We start from the raw sequence: 22525 nt of genomic DNA, 5'->3' as shown, positions 1-22525 counted from the left end.
ACTTTAAAATGGCACTGCTTGTGCACAAGTCTCTTCATAGTCTAGCACCAAAGTGGTCTGGGGACCAGCAGGAGTAAGATGGGACTAAACACGGTGAGGCTGAGTTTCAGTTTCATGCAGCTAGATTCTGGACTTCCAAGAATATGTGAGACAGGTCTTAACACTGACAAGTCCAGGCTGAAAACAGGTCTTTTTAGCTGTGCATTTGAAAACTTCATTATCAGAAATCTTCACTTTTAAAGTCATTAGTTGATGATTAGATTGATATTTTGTGGATTGATTTTATCTGCGTTGTTGTAATTTTATATATAAAGTACATTGAATTGCCTTTTGTATGAATTGTGCTCTACAATAAACGTGCCTCAACTTGAAATGATTACAAACGGCAATCCCTTTTTTTCTGGTGGTTCCCAGTCGTCCACGGGGTTATTTCAGGGTTCATGGCCTAAAAAATAGTGGAAACCCCGGCCTATTCTGTTCTAAATGGTTTTGATTATTGGGACGAACTGATGGAGTAACAAACAGATGAAAACCAGCACTGTAACTTGTGTTCGTGTTGAGAATCAATCAACAGGTCAAACTCTAAAAGCTGCTGGTCAGGAGTGAAAAAAGTTATGTTTGTTCTGAATGTGTGGATTTGTGAGGAAACATCTTCCGTTCACTAAACATTTAAAGAGGCTAAACGGCTAAGGCTAACTCTGAGGGAGACGATGTTGACAATAGACGGGGCTGGCACAGAGGGGAGAGTTGACTGGCAGAGGTCAGTCAGCTCACGCTGCATTACTCGGTCCAGGCTGCTGATGCAAAGTGCTGACGTCTGTTGGAGAGCGCTCCACATGCAGCTCATTAGGGCCGGTATTACTCATGCAAGAAGAGGGCCCGGGACAAAAACGAGCGGACCCCTCCTCTACCCCTGCCGTACCCCCCCCCTCCTCCACCTCCGAGATAAACCCCCAGAATCTGCAGCCAATGTAAAAGTGATTAAGAAAACAAAACCCCGGCTTGCAAGGGGGGAATGTGGCCCGTTTTCAGTTGGAGAGCACATTTCCTAACCTTCTGGAGCGCCGCCACCACATGCACGCTGTGAATTCAAGATTATTGCTCTCCGTCATATCAGATAACCATCGGTGCATGAGAGAATTTTTCAGATAAAACATTCCTTTTTGTTTCAGCAGTTAAAGGATCGTGTCAGCTGAAATAACCACTTGAACATTGATTATCGCTGTCGCTGGGCAGATGTTTGGCTAATCCACGCAGAAATCTGAAATGACGGAGACGAATGGACAGCGGTGGAAGAATTTCTCCAGATATACGACTCAAAGACTTTTTGTCTTTTCCCTTCTGGCATAGAATTGAGCAACCCACTGGACTCCTCCAGGCATGCAGTTACCTAAATGTATTCATTTGGAATATTTTCATGACCTAAATAATAATTGTGTCCTTGGGAAAGACACTTCACCAAGTCTTGAGTCACGAGTACCTAGTTGTAGGAGTAGCCTATTTGGGATTTAATAATAATAACAATAATAATAATAATAATAATAGCCTACACTTGTATTGCACTTTACAAGCCGGTATTACCAAGTTTCTCAAAGTGCTACACTGTCGTCATCATTCATTCACTTCATACTTGGTGGTGTTAAGCTACGGTTTTAGCCACAGCTAATTTATTCGGATTAAGTTTTGAAGTCTTGAAGCCTTGATATATTTGAAGTGTAACATAAAAAGTATGTAATATATGTGTCTAAAAATACTCCTAGTATACTACAGAATCCCCGATCCGATATTTTGACACTTCATGGCCGATACTGTTATAATATATAGCATTAGATATTATATAATATATATTAATAATACACTTTATGTATTGGATCCATTAGACCTATTGGATATAGTAGTTTCACCAGTTGGCATTTTTAAAAACATGTGAGACGTTTTGGATTTAGCTTTGAATGTTAAATTAGAAGTTATTGTTGGTATTATACAGGCTAAAATGGACATTTTACATTAAAACAAAAACAGTTTTATCATTGCAGCATTTTTAGCCCCTTCAGAAAACAACAGCAGCAGATATTGTAGTTTCAGCTTTATCTGCTTCTAAAAGATATTCAGGTCTATGGCATTATGTTTAGTGCCTGTAAAAGACACCAGCACCAGGCCCACATGGTTAATTATTATGCATAAAGTGCATACCTAACCTAGAAGAGCGCTCTCATCACCGCTGTTGGATTCGATTCTTTCTGGCTCCTTTGTAATGACAGCACTGCAAAGGAAACTTTTCTTTATTATTATGTTTTTAGCAACTGATGATTGCCCTCAGTGAGTTTTCAAGAAGCAGATGTTAGCGGCAGGTTAGCAATAGTAACCATTGCCTAGCTTAGCCTTGTTAACCGATAGCATTCTTGAATCGGCAGCTCCTGCAGGCTGGAGCTGCTGTGGATTCAGGACAGCAGATTCACAGCCGTCTTTTGGTGTATCAGACTTGATCCAGTCATTAAATCCGATCCTGTCAAAATGACTGGATAGGCTACTGATACCGAAACGGAATAATATACCTGTATTGAAAACAGATTTATTATGGCAAAAGTGATTTGTTAGCATGTTGTTAGCCAGAAATGAAAGCTTGCATTGTCCTTTTACACATGCTCCTTGCTTGTAATGCGCCTTTTCCACACACAAACATTTTTGCATGTCATAAAAGTGAAATATCAATGTGGAGAGGCCTAAAAGCATATTTAAGCCACAATTTAGCACACGTCCAACGACAGTCCTGGTTACATGCCGTCTGTGTAAATTGATAATGACAAGCTTCAACAAATTAACTTATTGCTGGTTTCTTCTGGCAGCACGAGACCCAATTTGTGATCTTATTTGCGACTTGCTTTTAGGGGGAAAATGTGTCTATAGTGGCCTACATAACGCGGGCCAGCATGACATCATTGGACAGGCCCTCCCTAAATATTGTCCTCGTGTTTTTTTGCGGAGCGGACTGACTGTTCGTAATCATTTGCCTCGCGAGAATCAGCGCAGTAATAGAAGACAGATGTAATGGAAGTAAACGTCGATTACGCAACCGCTCATTGTGCCAAAAGCATGTGTGGAACTGCGCCGCGTGATGTATTATCGACGTATGAGATTTGGACGGGCACACCCTGCTGTCGGAATGCATTACTTTTCCATAAAATTAAATAGGATCTCCGCACAGGCTTTCTTTAGCAGCCTCATCTCGAGAATGTAATGTTTTCCCCATGTGTGCGTTGGCTGTCTCCATCTGCGGTTAATGAAGATGTGTTTTTATTTGTTTATTCAGGCCAGACCCAAGGGAGAGGGCCTGACGCCGTACCAGGGGAAGAAGAGGTGTTTTGGGGAGTACAAGTGTCCCAAGTGTAAGAGGAAGTGGATGAGCGGCAACTCCTGGGCCAACATGGGACAGGAATGTATCAAGTGCCACATCAACGTCTACCCGCACAAGCAGGTAAGGACAGAAAGTCGGGGAATCGGAGCACTGCTTGTGTCAGCTGTTCAGAGCGAGGTGATGTGTACCTGTCTGGTCTTTGTGCATGCCCTCACGCAAACAGATCAAAGATGTCGTTAGCATTTAGCCTCTCCTCCTCTCCTCTATGGGGCCAAACGGGCGTGAAGTTACAAGCGACCAAGCTCTTCCACGTTTTCCCTATTTACAGGGGCTAGATGCAAGTTGTCATTTTTATACTCACTACTGCCCCCTCTGGTCATACGTGTTACTGTACCTTCTATATTAAGCTCGTGCATGACGGCAATTCAGACCCGAAGTAACAACTTTCTCAGTGACAGTGCAGGATTTTAGAGGCTGTTGTGTTGAACAGGTCCGGGCTCATTCTACACATTAGGACATGGCTGGTTACACAAAATTAAACATGTCGATTTTCTAAGCCGATAAAAAGTGGTTCTATATTGTAAGGCACTACAATAGTACCTTAGGAGCACTTCGACGTCCGCGCAGCAATATCTTCAGAATTCTTTAGGAGTGAAGATATTACTGCAGGGACGTCGAAGTGCTCCCAAGGTGTTATTACGCACAACAACAGCACTTTTTTTCAGAATCACGCAGAAATAAAAAATGTCAACTATACAGACGGCATCTCTGGAATCGCCCATATATGGTCATGTTTGAAAACAGTTAAGGGGGAAAAAACTTTGGAGAAAAATCGAAACTCTAATTATTCAAAAAGTACTTTAACAGATACTGAGATATGAATATAGTTTCTACTAAATAAAGATACAAAGACATGGAGTGGAGCAAAGTGGTTCAAAAGCCTATAAATACTGTGCTAATGCTAACACTAGCTAGCACTAGCTACGACTTTTTTCACTTCTACTGAACAATCTGCTGTGAATAAACATCCATATGGGCCAGATTTAGACTTGACTTTATTTGTATGTGGTAAATAAGTTTTTATTTCGCCAGAAAAGGGCTAAAAAGAGTGAAAAATGGTCAAAAAGGCCACGCCCCCTTCTATGACTCTGTGTTTATAGTTATAATGTTCATGATTTTTGTGTTGTACTTAGTCTTGCTTAGAACAAATTACGTACGATTTGTGTTGAATGAAACAAACTTAACTACTGTTGAATAAAATATTTCACACCTGTATCATATAGGACAACCCTAAAATGTATATTTTTTAGTGTCATATTCCCAAACCACGCCACAAAATCTGCATATGAGAATGAATGATTAACCATTCCTTGTTTGAATGACTACAGGCCTAAAGAATGCTCAATTATAGGTTAAGAAAGAAAATACAGTCATATTGCAAGAACCACAAAGAACGATGTGCTTTTTCACCTTAAAGAGGGGGTAGTATGCTTTTTTCAATCACATGGCACCAGTCTATATCACACTACAATGATGACGAAACCTTCTGTTGGTCTGTAAATGCAGTAAATTAGAAAAACTGCCTTGTATAAAATTGCTCTCTCAAAATGGCTGTAGCGAATGTCTTGAAATAGGCCTCTGTCTCTTTAAGAACCTTTGAAACTGCCCGACACACCCCCTCCTGTCTGTGGCATCAGTGGGGAGGAGGTTCTGCTGAGGAACAGTGACGAAAGCTCGGAGGCGTCTCCAGGAGGTGGGGACGTTCCTAGGAGGAATCAGGCAAACCTATCCCTAAAAAGGCTGCCATCAGAGTTTTTACAGATTACTCAAAAATACGTGAATGTGGCAAGGCAACACTTCAGGCATGTTTTTAATGAGGGAATGGCATAATAACATGATGTAAAGCTTGAAAAAGTTGATTTTGCATAATAATACCCCCCCTTTAAAAGAAAGCTGTCCGTACTTTTTATAAGTTGTCATTTAAAAGCCTTTTTTTTTTTTTTCTACAGCAATATTGAAACCATCTTGATGTAAGATTTAATTTTAACAATGACTGAGTCTAGTTACGACAATGCTCCTGGATTCCCATAATGAAATGGTCGAAGACTGAAGTGCGGTTTACATAATTAAGCCCTGTGTTTGTCTAAGCTCTAACCTGATACAAACAGCTTAACCAAGTTTCCTAGTTGATTTTTCCATTGTTTTCATTTTTGAGGGAAACGTATCGGTATCAGTGTAAATGCTGTGCTGGGAACTGTTTTGATGTTCCTTAGAAATACAATAAAAACACAATCATCGGGCACAATTTTCCTCCGAATGTTGCAAGAGCTGATTGTCCAACCAAGATTAACAGACTACAGGCCGCGTTCTGCACGGCTGCTTATTATTGCGAGATCCAGATGGCCCTTTTAAAATAGAGAAAAAGAAATTGCCTTCATATCCCTGGTCATAAAGTCGGACTTACATAAAATAATTACAAGAGAGAAGAGGAGGATTATTTACTAATGTTATCTAAGCTTGTGTATACATTTATGCAGGGGGCTTAGATTGGCTTATGGCTGCGAGGATTCTCTGCATAGTTTATAATATGAGACAACTTAGTGCTACGCTGTGAGCTTTCCTCGAGTCACAGGGAGGTAGCAGCACCAGTTTGTCTTTTGGAAACGTTTGGCGCTAGATGAGAGAAGGGTCCGTGTGTGTTTTCATCAGTCGGAGATGTATTTACCTTCAACACTCCGTCTTTTGATATTTATGCGTTTCCACATTCTTCCGATTCCACTTCCTGAAATAAGATTGGGAAAGTGCAGAGGCCCCGCAGTCTGAGAATACTCCAGCTGCTCGGGATTGTCGCACACACAGGACATGAATAGAGTCAAGAACCCAGTTGGGGGGGAAAAAGTACTTTAAAGGGATATTTCAGGATTTTTGACATAGGGCCTCATTTCCTAGTTATCCAGAGTGTTGTTTATTTCTGGAGATTAATTAAAAAAAAATGTATTCATGCAGTCCTTATATTTGAAGAGTTTAGTGGTGCTAGTGCTAGGCTAGCGCATGTCTATGGTAACTAGTAGCCTGCATTAAAAATAGTCTGACCCAAGCACAGTGCACCTGAGGCAAATCAGTTATAACACCAAACTACCGAATAATTTTTTAAATATAACCATTTTGCTACACAGCGGCGGACTGATCTGCTAGGTTACTGGATCTACAGTAGTTTGTTTACCTGCGGCCGGCATTACTACACGTGGAATTGACAAAGGTAGAGGACTACTACTACTAGTTACCATAGATATGCGCTAGCCTAGCACTACTAAATTCTTCAAATATAAGGACTGCATGAATTTAAAAATAAAACAAATCTCCAGAAATCAACAACACTCTGACCCTATGTCAAAAAATCCTGAAATATCCCTTTAACTAGTGTTGCTACAACTATGAAGTCAAGATGTTCTGATGTCAAAGCTAGCACGTCACCAGACCAACCACAATGCAGCCTCAAATGAATGGAAAAAGTATATATTTGATCTTGTGTCCCTCTTTCAGTTGATGCTTAGGGACACAATGACACTGGCGAGGTATGAACTTGTCTTTTTTTCCCAGTGGCGTCTCACGATAAGCAGGTCCCGGATTTGGTCTCCAGGTCTGGTTGGGCCTTTCTGTGTGGAGTGAGCATGTTCTCCCCAAGTCTCTATGTAAATTCACCCCAGGTGCCCCGGTTTCCCCTGCCACAAAAAACAACAACATGGTCAATAGGCTCCTCTGTGAGGCTAATTATCTACTGAGACTCCCTGAAGTCACATTTATATAGCGCCTTTCTACCTGCTTTAGGCTCTCAAAGCGCTTTACATCCAGGAACCAGTCACCCATTCACACTCTCATTCATTCACCAGTGTACGCAGACACTGGAGGCAAGGTGGGTGAAGTGTCTTGCCCAAGGACACAACGACATTGTGCACCTGCGGGATTCGAATCACCGACCCTCTGGTCACAAGACGACACACTCTCTGCACCACCCTCGCCCACAAAGTAGAAGTTTCCTAGTGAAATAAAGGTCACATAAATAATAAGAATAATATGAACTCAACAATAGTATGCATGGCTGAAACTGGGATTATTGACCAGACAACCTTTGGGACGTCCTGTAGACGTGCCAATGTTAGCGAACAGTAACCCCATTAAGCTACTGCTTACAACTACAACTACAGATAACATTTCTCCAATGTTTCTGAATGGGGTTTGTGTAACTAAATAGTATCACGCAATACTTTTGCTTGTACAGCTACTTCTTGTACTTACTAATGCTTCTACTTGCAAATACAGTATACTCCACTTTTTGTAAGAATGGCAAAAACTGCCGCAACAACATTTTCTAAAGTAAATCGTTTTTATGCAAGAACAGCACTTGCAAGCTTTTGCCAAGTCTCGCACATGCTCATGAACCCTGTGGAAATGTAATGGCTAATTTGTCCTCAGTCTTTGCCTGTTTATCATAGCACATTTGTATTTTCCTTCCTCGGCCGCCTTTACATACTTTCCTTAGCGTTACCAAAGAGCGTGGTAGAGCTGGCCACTGCCCGCTGTGTTGTTCCATGCAGCTGAATGAAGAGAAAAGCTGGCTGGCCTCTCTGTGTGACTTGTGGCTAGCCTACACACATAGCCCAGCAAATTCCCTGCATTTGCCATGTCACCCACTTAGCATATTTCCCCCTGTCAGCAGCGTTTGAACCGGACCGCTAACCTCTGTATCCTCAAGCCCCTCGGCTCACTCGCCGCACCAAACATTCCCATAAATACTCTCGATATGGATCCCACCCACTCCGCAGGACGGCTGGATAAAAATCTTAAAATCTAGTCTTTAATGTGATGCCAGAAGTCCATGCCAAATAATGCAATCCCCCGCGGATTTTTTGTTTTTACTTACAGGTTGAACTCTATAAAGGCATTATAGGGACGCAACTGGAATGTTAGGTGCAGCTTTGGTGCAGCTTTTAAAACTTAAAACTAATGGACGCCATTTGTTTTGAGCATAAATTGCAATGGCAACAGTCCAAATGTTTTATCACTTGAAACTCATGGAAGTATAATCCCAGAAGCAACTCAAAGGAGATGCATCTTGCCAAATCAACCTTTTTGTGCGCTTTAACACTCATAACATTGTTCCTCATCATCAAAAACATACCAGGAGTAGCAACTTTATAAACATTCATTTTCAGAAGAGTATTGAGTTTAGTGTGGTTGTTCCTTCTTCTCACACACAATCCAAAAGTTTTCATTTGCATTTTAGATTTCTGGATTACCACAGAGCCATTGATTTGCCAGTGGAGGGCGTTACAACTAAATCCAACTTAAAACAGGCAGAAACAACTGACTGAAGTGCGATGAGTAGAGTATTGAATGAATAAACTTTGGCGCTTAGACCTTGGCTGGTAGAGACGTCAGCGTGAGAGAAAAGATCCTTGACACTGGTGGTGGCGAAGGGGAAGAAGAACATAAAGTGAACATAGGCAGGCCTCACTGTATTCGCGCAGTGTTTGGTTGAAATAAGCGCTTCCAAATTCTTTATGAAAGCTGTTATTGTGCGTGAAGACCATCTGCATTTTTGCTCTGAGAAGAAGCAGGAATTCCTTCATATTGAGAGTCCATTGAGCACAGAGAATGTGTGGGCTACCACCAACTAGTCCCCAGTGTTATTAATGCTACTTGATATTTATTCCACATTGATGTATTTATTCTACACCAAATAGTCCTGTGTGGATAGACCTCCTCCAAAATTAATAATAAAACCGGAATTTTAAATATGAAATGTCTATTTCTGTATGAGCTGCATACCGAGTTAAATGAACTTTCGTAGCTTTTAGCCATGGTATGATGTTTGCACATTGCCTCGTTCAGATAATTTCAGCTCTTAAATTGTCAACACTACAAATCATCTATGACACTGGTTCCCAAAGGGGGGTCTGGGGTTCATATGGGGTCCTTCAAGGCACGATTGGAGGCCCCCAAAGGTTTTCTACACACTCAGCACTGAGAAAACATTGGAAAACTTGTTCAGATTTGTTATATTGAATCTGCAATCAGTCTATAGTTATCTATTATTATTTGTTGCAAAGGCATCACGAAGCTCTGTACTTTAGAAATGACTGATTTGTGAATTATCGCCATAGCGTTGTCCGTAGAGGCCGTCCCGACACTTAATCATAGTGCTCTCCATGAAATTAAAAGCCTGGTGTCAAAATCAATGACTTTTCCCATAACATGACTTCCATAGCTTATGAAAGATATGAAACGTGACATCTGTGTGCGTTTTCACGGAGACTGTACCTGCGGCCTTGTGGAAGTCCCTTCACCTTGCGCTGACTGGACCCCCATAAAACAACATCAGATTTTCCAGGGCTTGATGCCTTTGACGCGCCGACAGTAAACTCTCTCCACGCTTCCTGGCAGACTCATTAGCAGCAGAATGAAATATCGCCTTGCCTGACCCGTGCTAACCCCCCTTTCCCCCTCTGCTTACACTACGGGAGTAAACGCAGAAACACAATATTCCAGGATTATTGTTAAAAAGTTGGCCCGTTTTAGATGCTTGAAAAGCTTTCCATTGCTTGCTATGGTTGGCTTTTCTGTGCAAATTAAACTGTTTTTCAGATTACAAAAGTTGTTAAAACGAAGTACAGTTTCCAGGGTGGTGTTGCCATATCGCTGCAGCTAATGGGTTTCGTTCATGTGATGTCATTTAAAAAGGGGCCTATCACTTGAAACTGAGTGGGAATCTGCTGTTCTGCCATGGATTATGGTTAATATAGTATGACCATTACTGGGCCTATTATGATAAAAACAACGCACATGATAATGCCCATATGAGTCATCATCATCATCATCCTTTGAGCCATTTTTAACTTGATTTCCTCCTATATGTGACATGCAGAAGGGATTCAGGCAGCAATCCAAGTGTTCAAGAGCATAGTGATGAGAAATAACTTTGTTCACACATAAAAGTGAACTTTTGGTTATAAAATGCAAAACACCCTTGCAGTGGAGCCCACAATTATTTTAGAAGAGCCTCTATAAAACATGAAAGTTTTTGAACTGCAGTACATTTTCCAGTGTGGATGCATTGCCATATCTCTGCAAATAATTGTGCAAAGTCAGTGTAGCTAGGGGCCCGGGCAGTTGTGATGTATAACCAGGGAGGGGGAATCTGCTGCCAAATGAACGCCTTTAAAGAGTTACAGTGCTTTGTGTGCGCTGTTTGGTATGCATTCCTGTGCCTCTGATTGTCCCTGACTAACGCCTGTTGTTGTTGTGGCTCTGTTTGTGTCCCACAGCGCCCCCTAGAGAAGCCAGACGGGCTGGACGTGTCGGACCAGAGCAAGGAGCACCCCCAGCATTTGTGCGAGAAGTGCAAAGTCCTGGGCTACTACTGCCGGCGCGTGCAATAACTTTCAACAAGCAGAGAGATGGAGCGGGAAAAAAACCCGGTGGAGCCAAGATGGAGGAGCCAGGATCCAAGATGGCGTCTGTTCTTCATCACGACATCGTCACTTCTATCACCTCCAGCAGCCTTAAATATATGGAAGACTGTTGCGCCATTATTCACCGCTGTAGCACATTTTGTCATTGTCCGTCGATTGTTGCATTTACATGGAATGGTGGTGGTAATGAGAGTTTCAAATTTTTAAAGAAATAAGACATTTTTCACCATCATAATGACAAATTATACTATTATGGATATAGTTTGCAAAGAGGCGGAGTACAGAATGGATTAATAAATTCACCATTTCACAGCTTAATTGCAGGCTACAAATAATTAGTAGAATGTAGCTTCGTCACACTACATTCTTCTAAATAGCTAACACTTGGCTAATATTATTCTACCTACCATTATTCCAATTCCATGTAAAAAGCACAAAACACTATCCATCTAAATCATGGGAGCAATTTCTGCCTCACTCGAGTGCTTTTCATAAAACCCAGTGACTTTGTGTGCCTTGGAAACCTACTGGCCTTAGCATTAGCCAATAGCGTTAGCGTAACTGACAGTATTACCTCAGTTTGGGGTTCTTTGGCTTCTTGTTTACAGAGAATTGCCTTCCATTTGCCTATAATAATATGCAGGGCCTTGTAATGATGCCACAGCACATCTTATCTAACTGTGAATGAACTAAGGGATACCGTGCCATGCGTCCCTATTAGCCTAGCTTACATTTTGGGCCTATTTATTTTGCTTGAGTGCAATCGGAACTTGTAACTGGGACATAAAGTTTTAAATTTTTGTATATTGTTTTGTTAAACCGCTTCACAGTGCCTTTTTAAAGACTACTGTTGGCTAGCTAATTGCTAACTTTTCCGTCCCCAAATTAGCTTTTTCATAGCCTCTCGCTAAGCTACATAGCATATGTAATCAATGCGCTTGGTAGTGCATGTAATAGTCTGTCAGAGCTTCTAAATATTGATAAAAATCACTAGTGTCCACAAGGATTGCTTCAGTATGTAGTTTGTAGAAATGCCACAATTTGATTAGCATTACGTTAGAGGGTTAGCCGTACATATGTTTGATCTTAAAATAAATTGAAAACACGCAGAGATTTTTTTGAAAAAGATGCCTGAAGGGTTAGTGGAGTTGTGGGATGACAGCAAAGTCAAGTAAATGGAAAAGGTTTAAGGCTTGCTCTCTATGAATTATGTTTAAGAGGTAGGGGTGTCACAATTCATTAAACCAAATAGGTTGATGATATTTCAGTAACAAATGCTTTCAATTCTGTTTTTTCTATGTTTCTTACTATTGCCTTCTCACATTGTATTGCTTATTATCAGGGGTGGATCTAGAAAAAAAAAAAATCACCGGGTGACAAGCAGGGTCAGGGATCATTTCTGGGGTGGCAACACATTTTACACTGTTGAATGTTTATAGCGGGGGTACACAAGTTTTGCTGATTGCAGGGAAATTTTTCTGTTTAGATGCAGGCTGAGCCTCCCGTAATTATAAACAAGTAGTAGCATTGTCCATAATATAAGTAGAGGGTTTCAGGGTTTTTGTCAAAAAAAAGAAAGAAAAAAAAACATCATCTTGGGGGCTTCAGGAGTTGGCACCTGGCTCCCGATTTAGCTCAAAGTTGTTGTAATTCTTTGTCCTGTCAAAAAAGTACTGAGAGCGAGCCTCTGTAAGCACCCAAGGTGGCACCCCTCTAGATCCGCCCCTGCTTATTATGAATAGCCTATTTTGTGCCGTGACTATTCTGCGTAAAATGATATTTCTTATCAACCTCGCAGCATATTTCTGGCCACAGCACACTTACCAACCACATAGGTTGACACATTGTCAGAATGCACTGGCTGAGGCAAGAATTTGGCGCAACTTTCTATTTCTTTGTACTGTTTTTGGCTACAAATTCAAAACAGTTTTTTGTGGATTTTCATTGACTTTGGGCATAACATTGTGACATCCCTATCATGGTCTGGACAGCAATGCAAGTTTAGAAATGAAGGTTTAATGAAAGTGAAGATCACGTTGAAATCATTCGGGGGCCTTGATTTTTAAACTGACATGTCTTTAAAATTAGTTTTTTTTAAATATATATTTATTTGTCCCTCTATATTGTTTAGAAGAATAGAAGAACATAGGAAATCCATAGGTAGACATATGCCTATTTCAACCTTTTTTGTAAAAGCAACATTTTGTACACATATTTGTAGCCATTGGATAAGAATATTTTATACTGCAGCAAAAACATGCGTGCCTTAGGAAATGTTGTCACTTTTGTCATATGGATCAGAACGGTCAAGAAATGAGCACAATTTAGAAAAGTTTAAATGACTTGAGTTCAGAAAATGAGCCTATTTTTTTTTTTTTATCAAATCATGACCATGTTCTAGGTAATATGAAATAGACCTTTCAATATAGGCTATATATATATATATATATAAAAAACAAACAAAAGCAACACCCAAAATTACAAATCAAGCAGTGAGGGATTTTTTTTTAAGGTTTAATTAAGTAAATCAATCATTACAAGATTCTGAATTCCAGCCATTTTAACTCTCGCAGACTTTTCTTTTCACCGTGCAGAAGGTGCCGCAGGTTGACAATAAAGAGCGCTGCTTCATTAGTGTGTGAGTTGGCACGAGGGTTTTTCACATGGACACAATTTGCTGCGCTGGAGCCAGGGGCTGAGGCAGCACATCCAGCTGGCACAGTGCGTCCCTCTGCGGCCTGTTGTCATGGAATATCAACAAAGATGTTATTTCTTCAACACAACACAAGCGAGCTCGCATATCAATTTGTGGATCTCACGTTTATTTCTTTGTTATGCCTTTTGTAGCGGTGTTTATGTAAAAGGAGTGGTCGGTCGGTTGGGAAACGGACTTGGTCCCTGAGGAGGATGGTTTCGGTGGCTGAAATGTGTACCTCTGAAGTCGGAAGGATCATTTGGTGACTGTGCATTTAGGGAAGTGGATGAAGGAACAGAATGTGATCACAGCGGGTCACTTGTTGGGAGCAATGTGTTTGCCTAAAGGGACAGGCTAGTGTTTTGGACATAAGGTTATTTTTGAGCTTCATAGTCTTTGATCTGGTCTGGAAGAGTGAATGGGTGCAATCCAACACAGGCCTCGCTTAGCAAAAACGTAAATGAAATGGATTTTGAAATTTCACAATCTAAGCTTTTTAAAGTACATTGCAAAGTTAGATTCCGATCTGCTTTAAATGAACTCCAATGGTCTTTGGGAAGTTTGCTTTGTTCTCCAAACCTGCCACCTGAAACTGGCTCGAGTCAGACTGACCAACTTGTGGCAGTCATTCTGTGCACGTGGGCTGTATGAACATCAAAGAGGGCTATTATGCTTTCTGAAGGTATTAGGTAAGAATCTCTATCTTACACATTGTGGTTAAGAACATACAATATTGATTGAACAGCAAAACTTCCTGGTCCTGACTTAAGCCCCTCCCACGGCCACACTCTTGCTCCCCTTTGCTGTGCAGTAGCGTCAATTAAAGCAATACTAAGTAACTTGTTTACCTTAATACATCCTTTCCGTAGTCCTTCTGGGGATAATACAAGCGTTAATGGGATGATTGAGGGGTCTTTCATCTCCCCCGGTGTCTCTGGCCAGACAACCACAATTGCAACTTGACTGCCACCGGACCGGAGCAACCAATGCACACTAATAGAATCACGAAGAAAAAGCTAACAGGGCAAAGCGAACTGCGGGCTAGCCCCTAATCCACTTTTAACAGTATGTACAGCCAAGCTTGAGTGAAAAAAAATATTTCCATTGTGTAATTGGATGTACAACATCCCTCTCTCCCTTTGTCTTTTCTGTCAGCGTAGTATTTACTCCCACGGACAATTACTAAGTTGAAAAATCGCAACTTGCTACGACACCTGCAGCTGTGCTTATGCCTAGGGACAAGAGTTACTTAGTACTGCTTTAAGGGTTAAAAAAAAGAAATTAAATAAGTCTGTGCGGCTTATAGTGAAGTAGTGAAGGATAAAGCTTAGCAGGAGATGGATACAAAGGACCTCAGGAGGTGCTTTTTTGGGGGGAACAGGAAGAGCTTTTTGCAGTGCTAAGAATAGCCACGGGAGATGATGCAAAGTTTACTGCAAGGTGCGCTAGCTGTTCGAAACACAACTAGGTATGTTTTTCATGAGCACATCGTAACTTGTAAGCTCTTGCAAGTGTATTTTGCAAAGCAACATTTAATACACGCCTGTGACCTGCTGCACACCCAGACCGAGTCCCATCAGGAAGTCATTTTAGGATTAGCATCAATGAATTAGGTAAAGTCTGTTGGATTGCTCCCGTCTACTCCAAAGTGCAAGTGTGCTCATGTTAGTACATTGTGTACAAGTTGGAATAGAACCTTAAATTGAAAACACTGGACTTCCCTTTAATGCAAAACAGTTTTGTTGCTCCGACACTTACTTAAACAACTTCACATCTGAAGCACACAATACTATGAAGTAGCTTGTCAGTGTGCAAAGGCATTTATTCTAACTTCCAACTGTATTTTTAACAATGAAGTGGTATAATTTACTAACACCTTTTTTTTTTTTTTTGCCTGAACCGACTTTGAGGCAAAACCAACCACCAGCAGAAGCAGCTGAGACGTATAGTACTTTTGAATTGAAATATTTGCTCTCTGCGTCATGAACTACTTACTTGACTTTTTATAGGACCGGTCAAATTGACTTTTATATAAACAAGATGTGTTTTTTTTTTCTTCCCTCAAAAAAACATTGTGAACATTTTATAAAGCAATCTGCAAAAGAGCTCAAGAGATGTATTTCCCGGACAAGATGTTTTCTCTTTTATGTATATATTTGTTGGCCATTGTGTTAGCTCTTTCAGCGTTATGCAACTTTCGAAGCTTTTTGTGAAAAAGGGCCGTTTGGAGAAAAAGTAAAAAAAAAAACAAGCTGGGAGAACTTTGTCTATGATCTGAGGGCGTATCCTGCAGAAGTATTTAAGATTTTGTACTCTTTTTTTGTATAGAATATGCAAGTTACACTAAAAAGGAAATATTGTCTACATAGAATATTATGAAAAAAAAGTTGGTACATAATTAATACGCAACTATAAGCCAATGTATATGAAGTTTTATCAGTGTTGAATCGCTAACTAACTGTGCTGCCTTTGACATCCATACAGTCGCCTTTTATGTATCTTTGACACTATTTTTAAAAGTATATATTTGATTTTACTCGTACTAAGTGATGGATACTCACCACTGTATTAAGCACGTTAAACTGTGAGATGAAGTTACGCAAATATTATGGAAAAAGTACTATGTCGATGTTTATTATGAGTAGTTGTAGTCGTGATTGTATTATACTTTGGAAGCGAGAGTGTGACAAAGAACCGTTTTAGAGTTTGCATGTGCATGTGTTTGGTTTCATGAAATATTAATATGGAATATTATTTGGTGCAATGTAATTTAAACACAGTAGTTTGCTATAGTACATATTGTTTTAACGTAAAGAGCAACTTCTGGTTAGTTATGTTTGGCCTGGTTACACCTGCACTTGGATTTCTTCTGTTTGACATTTTAAACAACAGGCTTTCAAACCACATATGTATGGGGCCTGTTCAAATATCTCAATCAGTTAATCTCATCTCAACCTATAGATACAGATGGCAACGTGTCATACAAGGGGGCGTGGCCTCTCCAAACCTCCAATGGGAGTACATTTTTCACTGTTTTTAGCCGTTTTCTGGCGGACTATACAGGCAAGGCATGTTTATTTATACAGCACATTTAAACATATTTATCACACATCAATAAAGGCAAGCCAAAATCTGGCCCATAAGCCTTTTTTTTCACAGGAAATTGTTCTGTGGAAGCGAAAAACAAACTATGCTCATGTTAGCATATATAGCATGAAGCTAACATAGCGTCCTGGTTAGCATTGTCTGTTTTTAAGTATTTATGGGCTGTTGAACCACTTTGCTCCTCTCCGTGTCTATATATCTTTATTTAGTAGGAAAATATATTCATAATTCAGCATTTGTTAAAGTAATGGTGGAGAAATGGGCGAAAGTTCAGTTTTTTTTCCCCCCCTCTGGCTGCTTCGAACATGACCATATATGGGGAGTTACAAACCTCCCGCCTGCATCTGTTCAAAAAACAAAACGCCTCTTTTATAGATAGATGCCACAAATAATAAGATAGTGATTCCCAACCTTATTGGTGAAGCGCTGGCCTATAGATACTATTTGGTAATGTGGAATGACAGACTTAAACTAAATTTAATTTAGACAGATTATTTCAGACAGAAGTGAAACAAAAAACGAAAACAAAAGTCAAGCGTCTCCAATGATTGTTGCAATACAATTTATTCTGTTCAATTCAAACTCACAGTTCACCAATAACACAATTTGCAACCAACTGTTCAGCTAAAAGTGATTTAAATTTGTCTTTCAATTTGGTTTACCATATATTACAATAATAACCTGGCAAGAGCTGTATTGGTAATACAGTGTAAATCACATTAGCTCAGTTAAATCAGTGTGGATTGACTCATTGCAGCACAAGATGGATTTTTGCAAGTTTGTGAATCTCGCGACAATCCAGATTGTAGTGCAAGGCCACTTCAGTATTGACAGATACAGTGTACGTGTAGCCAGGCCCTGATTGTAGCCTACATATTTACTGAATGTATTGTTTAACACTTATGTGGTCGATTTCGCGTTTGTATCCTCGACTGTTATCACTTGATATGTGTAATGCGATATTGCAATAATGTACTATTTAGACTGGACAGAACGCAGATTATTTTTGGGAGAGAGCGTCGCAGTAGTAGCCAAGAATACGTCTGTAACTTCAAGTCCACGAAACGGCATTCCAGAATGTGCCTTATTTGTTAGATGAAGAACAATGTAGTGCTTTTAGTGCTGTTGAACGTTCGACAAATAAAAAGTCATGATGAATTGCAATCGGTGGTGTGTGTTTTTTCCTCTTCTTCCGTGGAGCTAATGTTGGCTCTGACGGGGAGTTGGATGCAGAACGATCATTACGCAAACTTTATGTTGCGTAAACAATCAGCCTGGGCCCACACATTTTTGACCACAGAAATCACAAGAGCACTTCACGCAGCAACAAAAACCCAACATGGCTGAGCTTTAGGCATGATCGAAATAATTTGGGTTAGATAGATCAATGGTTCAACTGACATGTCGGACCTGCCATCAGACGATGGCTGCGATCCAAATAAGAACGAATGTCTTAATACAAAATATAACCCAAAATGCAGGACTGCAACAAAACTGGTGATGTTTAATGAAGGATGAAAACCAAAACAACAAAATCCAAAGACAAAACTAAAACAGACTGGGGCTGACATAGACAATGACGCGACAAAGGACAAGGGAAAAACAGGGGTATAAATACAAGAGGAAACGGGGCACAGGTGAAATACATCAGGGCGGGGCAAGAAATGAACACAAGGGAAGTCACAAGAAAATCACAAGGCCAAAAAGACATGTCAAAATAAAACACCAAGAACAGATAAACTCAAACCAGGAAAACAAAGACCGAATCGTGACAGAAATTGATTTTTAACATACAGTTTGCACTTCCTCTTCTTATAATTGTTCTGTACAACATCCATTTTCTTCCGTCACTGGGGCAGCAGTCTCAGCAGAGATGCCCAGACTTCCCGATCCATGCACACCTCCTCCAGCTGTTCTGGGGGGACCAGCTTGGAGACATAGTCCCACTAGCGTGTCCTGGGTCTTCCACGAGGCCTTGTCCCAATAGGACATGCCTGGAGCACCTCCCGCGGGAGGCGACCAGGAGGCATCTGAAACAGATGCCCTAGCCACCTCAGCTGGCTCCTTTTGACGTGAAGGAGCAGCGACTCTACTTCGAGCTCCTCACCCGATCTCGAACGGTGCGCCCAGCCACCCTGCGAAGGAAACTCATTTCAGCCAATTGTATCTGCAATCTTGTCCTTTCGGTCAATACCCAGATCACATGACCATAGGTGAGGGTGGGAACGTTGATCGATCAGTAAATCGAGAGCTTTGCCCCCGACTCAGCTCCCTCTTCAGTCCGATACAGCGACCGCATCACTGCTGACGCCGCACCGATCCATCTATCGATCTCACACTCCAATCGTCCTTCACTCGTGAACACAACCCCGAGATACTTGAACCTGAGGCAAGGACTCCCCACCAACCTGAAGAGGGGAAGCCACCTTTTTCCGGTGGAGAACCATGGATTTGGAGGTACTCGAGGCACCACGAGGGACACGGTCGAACGCCTTCTCCAGATCCACAAAACACACGTGGAATGGTCGGGCGAACTCCCACAAACCCTCGAGCACCCGATGAAGGTTACAGAGCTGGTCCAGTGTGCCACGACTGGGACGAAAACCGCGTTGTTCCTCCTGGATGCAAGATTCTACTTTTTCTGATTCTAGATGACAAATACTTAAGTATAGGTATTGAAAAAATTCATTGTTCAGGTATCGGTATATATTGTCAGGTTCAGCAACACTATGTGCCAAAAGAATGAGATCAGCAGACGACCTGAACATCCTGAATCACCAGGTTATTCCATCAATGGATTTGTTCTTGCCTGATGGCATATTCCAAGATGACAATGCCCGGATTCATCGGGCTCACATCTGTTAAAAAGTGGTTCATGAGAGAATGAGACATCATTTTCACACATGGATTGGCCACAGGGTCCAGATCTTACCCCCATTGAGAATCTTTGAGATGTGCTGGAGAAGGCTTTGCGCAGTGGTCACACTCTCCCAGCATCAACAAGATCTTAGTAAAAAAAATGTACCAACACTGGATCTTTTGACATTGCTGGAGCTACAGCGAACATGTGCTGTAATCAAATCTAAAAGCGATACAGCCAAAAATAGAGTGTACACATCTTTTTGGGGGGTTACTTTGCTTCCAGCTCATCTCACATACAGACCCCATAAAGGCACTGACACAAAACACTGCTGTCCCACATCTCAATAGCCACTTCTCCTCTACTTGCTCCGACTGCAGCAAACAAATAACAAGTGGGACGCCATCCGACACGGTGTCGTTTGATACAAGCTGACGTTTACTGTCAAACCGAGCTCGTCGCACCAGTCGTAAAGATGTCACTGACTTCGTAGCCATTCTCCGCTTCGCGCCAGCTTTCCCCACACGCACACACATAATATTGGACACGCATTCCAAATCTCTGGGAGGGTGGGGACGCCAAATTATATCAAGTTTGTTACAACATCTCCAGCTCAAAACACCAGGCAGGCAGGACGTACGGCGGAGGGTCTCTATGGCGACGGTGTAATCGGAGAATTCAAACAAACGGAGGGGAAGGTCAGCGCGCATATGGCTTCGTTTAGGGGCGAGAGGGGCTTTTTCGCGTCGCTTCATTATTTACTTTCATAAAGTATTAGCTCGATAAGCGGCACCACCCAGCCGCTGGCTCTGGAGACACGGCCTGGCCTCTGTCTCCGTCTCCCCGGCTCACATAAACTCCAGAACACAAAGCCACATGCAAAGGGCTAACCATTCAAGATGTTCAAAATGTTCTCATTAACAAGTTGAAAGACGGTAAAAAAATAAGTCATTTGCTTGACTCTAAGTCTGGGATTGGAATCAGAGAGAGAATTCTTGATTTTTGTTGGATTGTGTTTTCACATTTGGAACAGCAGGTGAGTAGGAAATTCAAAATCCAGGGACAACAATTTGACACTTTTGCTGTACCTACTGACAGAAATATGAGGGAGAAAAATGCTTTGCAAGAATGAGACCAGCGGACCACCTGAACATCCTGGATGACCACTGGGTTACTCTATCAGTGGATTTGTTCTTCCCTGATGGCACGGGCATATTCCATGATGACAAAGCCAGGATTCAATAGCCTATGTCATTACTCCACAACACTGCTCATATACACGTGCTGTTTCTTTGATTCAGGCTCACACATTCAGTGATGGGCAATTGGGCCTCTCTCTATACTGCCATCTGCTGGTGATTTGTTTGTATTACAATTAATCAAGTACGTTTAGCAACATGACTGATTGATCTCGGTGTCCCAATGTATTTCAAAAGTTAATAGGTGACTGAGGGCACGCACAAAGACCAGACATGTACGCACCAACTCGTCGAAGATCAGGTAAGAACATATCTCAGTATGGAAAAACAGTGAACTATTCCTTTAAAGGACTTAAAAGGCCTTTAATTATTTAAGCCAACATGTTTTGACCACCAGATCATCATCAGGGCTTAACATTATGAATAATATTAAATTAAAGTATGTTTATTTTCCCTTCTTCCGGTGCCTTGTTTAAAAATAGTATGTGCAAGCGTTTGAAGGTTATGAAAACATCCTTTCACAGTTAAGGTTGGAATAAACCAAGGTTTCAGTCACATGATCTCCTGGTTTATGAATCAGGAAGGTTCATTTAGCACTGACACTTAAAGGGACTATACAGAGTTTAAAAATGTCAAAATTATGTATTTTCCTCCCCCTACATGTTCCAACAATGTCCTAATGTGTAGAATGAGCACAGACCTGTTCAGCACAACTGCCTCTAAAATCCTGCACTGTCACTCAAAAGGTGTTCATTCGGATCTGAAGTGCTGTCATGCACGAGCTTAATATAGAAGCTGCAGTTACACGTATGACCTGAGGTGGCAGTAGTGACATTTTGCACATCAATTCATGCATTTCTCCCTCTCTTTATCATGCACGTACACACCGCAGCGTTCAACCGGTAACTATTTTTTACAAAAATAACAAAGCATGCGTGAGAGATTATGCTTGTGTAGGCCAATAAACAGGAGCGCATGGGCGGTGACCCTTGAACTGCCCTTATGTGCGGTTCCTGCTTCTATGCTCTCTACACCGCCACTTCCATAAGCAGAGACACGGTCCAGACCTGTCCTCGAGGAAGACCCACTGCTTTGTCTTATTCTCTCCACCTCACATTGGTCGACTACACATGAAAACATTTAGATCTTTACCATTAGCAAGTTGGTTTATGGCGTGGCCTCTTCATCAGCCAGTCATCTTCAGTCCAAGAAATTCTCTCCCGAAAAATCCGCCACAAAGCAGGGTCCCAAACAGGGAATCCAAACAAGTCTGAAGATTGGGATCTTCTCAGAACACATGTTCAAAATACACATTATATTTAGCCAAAGGCTGCTGTTGTCTCAGCAAAGGCCTCTGTAAAATGAAAGTGATTGGCCCGAATGTAATATTTCTCTGACAGAGACCGAGAGGTGGCAGCAGACACTTCCTGAAGGGGCTGGTTCAGCAAGTAGTTACCCAATGAGGAGCGACAAAAGCGCTTCTCTTAACTTACTTAGTAATGGGCGAAAATCACATACATAGATCTAAATTCGGCGACGGTAAGCCTCGCTTTAACTTGCAGAGATTGGGCCTATTTGGGTTGCCTAAGTGTGCGTACACTTTCACACAAGAAAGCTGCCGAAACAATGGACTTAATACAAACTAAATATCTCTCTTTAAAGTGCATATGACACATTAGACTACATTTTCACAGATACGTAGTTAACAAAATTGCATTCAAGATTCATGTTAACATTTTCCTTAAATCTGACAAAAAATACCTTTTTATTTTGGAAAAGAAAAAACGCTTCCGCATCGGCCATGGAGACCGGAAGTGACAAAACTAGAACAAAACTAAA

The 22525-nt window shown here is 41.3% G+C and overlaps 1 protein-coding gene across 1 annotated transcript in view; it reads left to right on the top strand.

The window, feature by feature from the left end:
* Positions 1–10820, top strand: part of zcchc24 (zinc finger, CCHC domain containing 24) — a 74239-nt gene extending 63419 nt beyond the window's left edge. The window contains exons 3-4 of the mRNA XM_079559986.1: positions 3311–3475; positions 10681–10820. Coding sequence (XP_079416112.1) covers positions 3311–3475; positions 10681–10794 — 279 coding nt within the window. The 3' untranslated portion in view covers positions 10795–10820. The remainder of the gene's footprint in view (positions 1–3310; positions 3476–10680) is intronic.
* Positions 10821–22525: the final 11705 nt, after the last annotated feature.

The sequence above is a fragment of the Gobius niger genome, assembly GCF_951799975.1.
Source record: "Gobius niger genome assembly, chromosome: 7".
NCBI lineage: Eukaryota > Metazoa > Chordata > Actinopteri > Gobiiformes > Gobiidae > Gobius > Gobius niger.
This window is presented reverse-complemented; position numbering and strand designations above follow the sequence as displayed.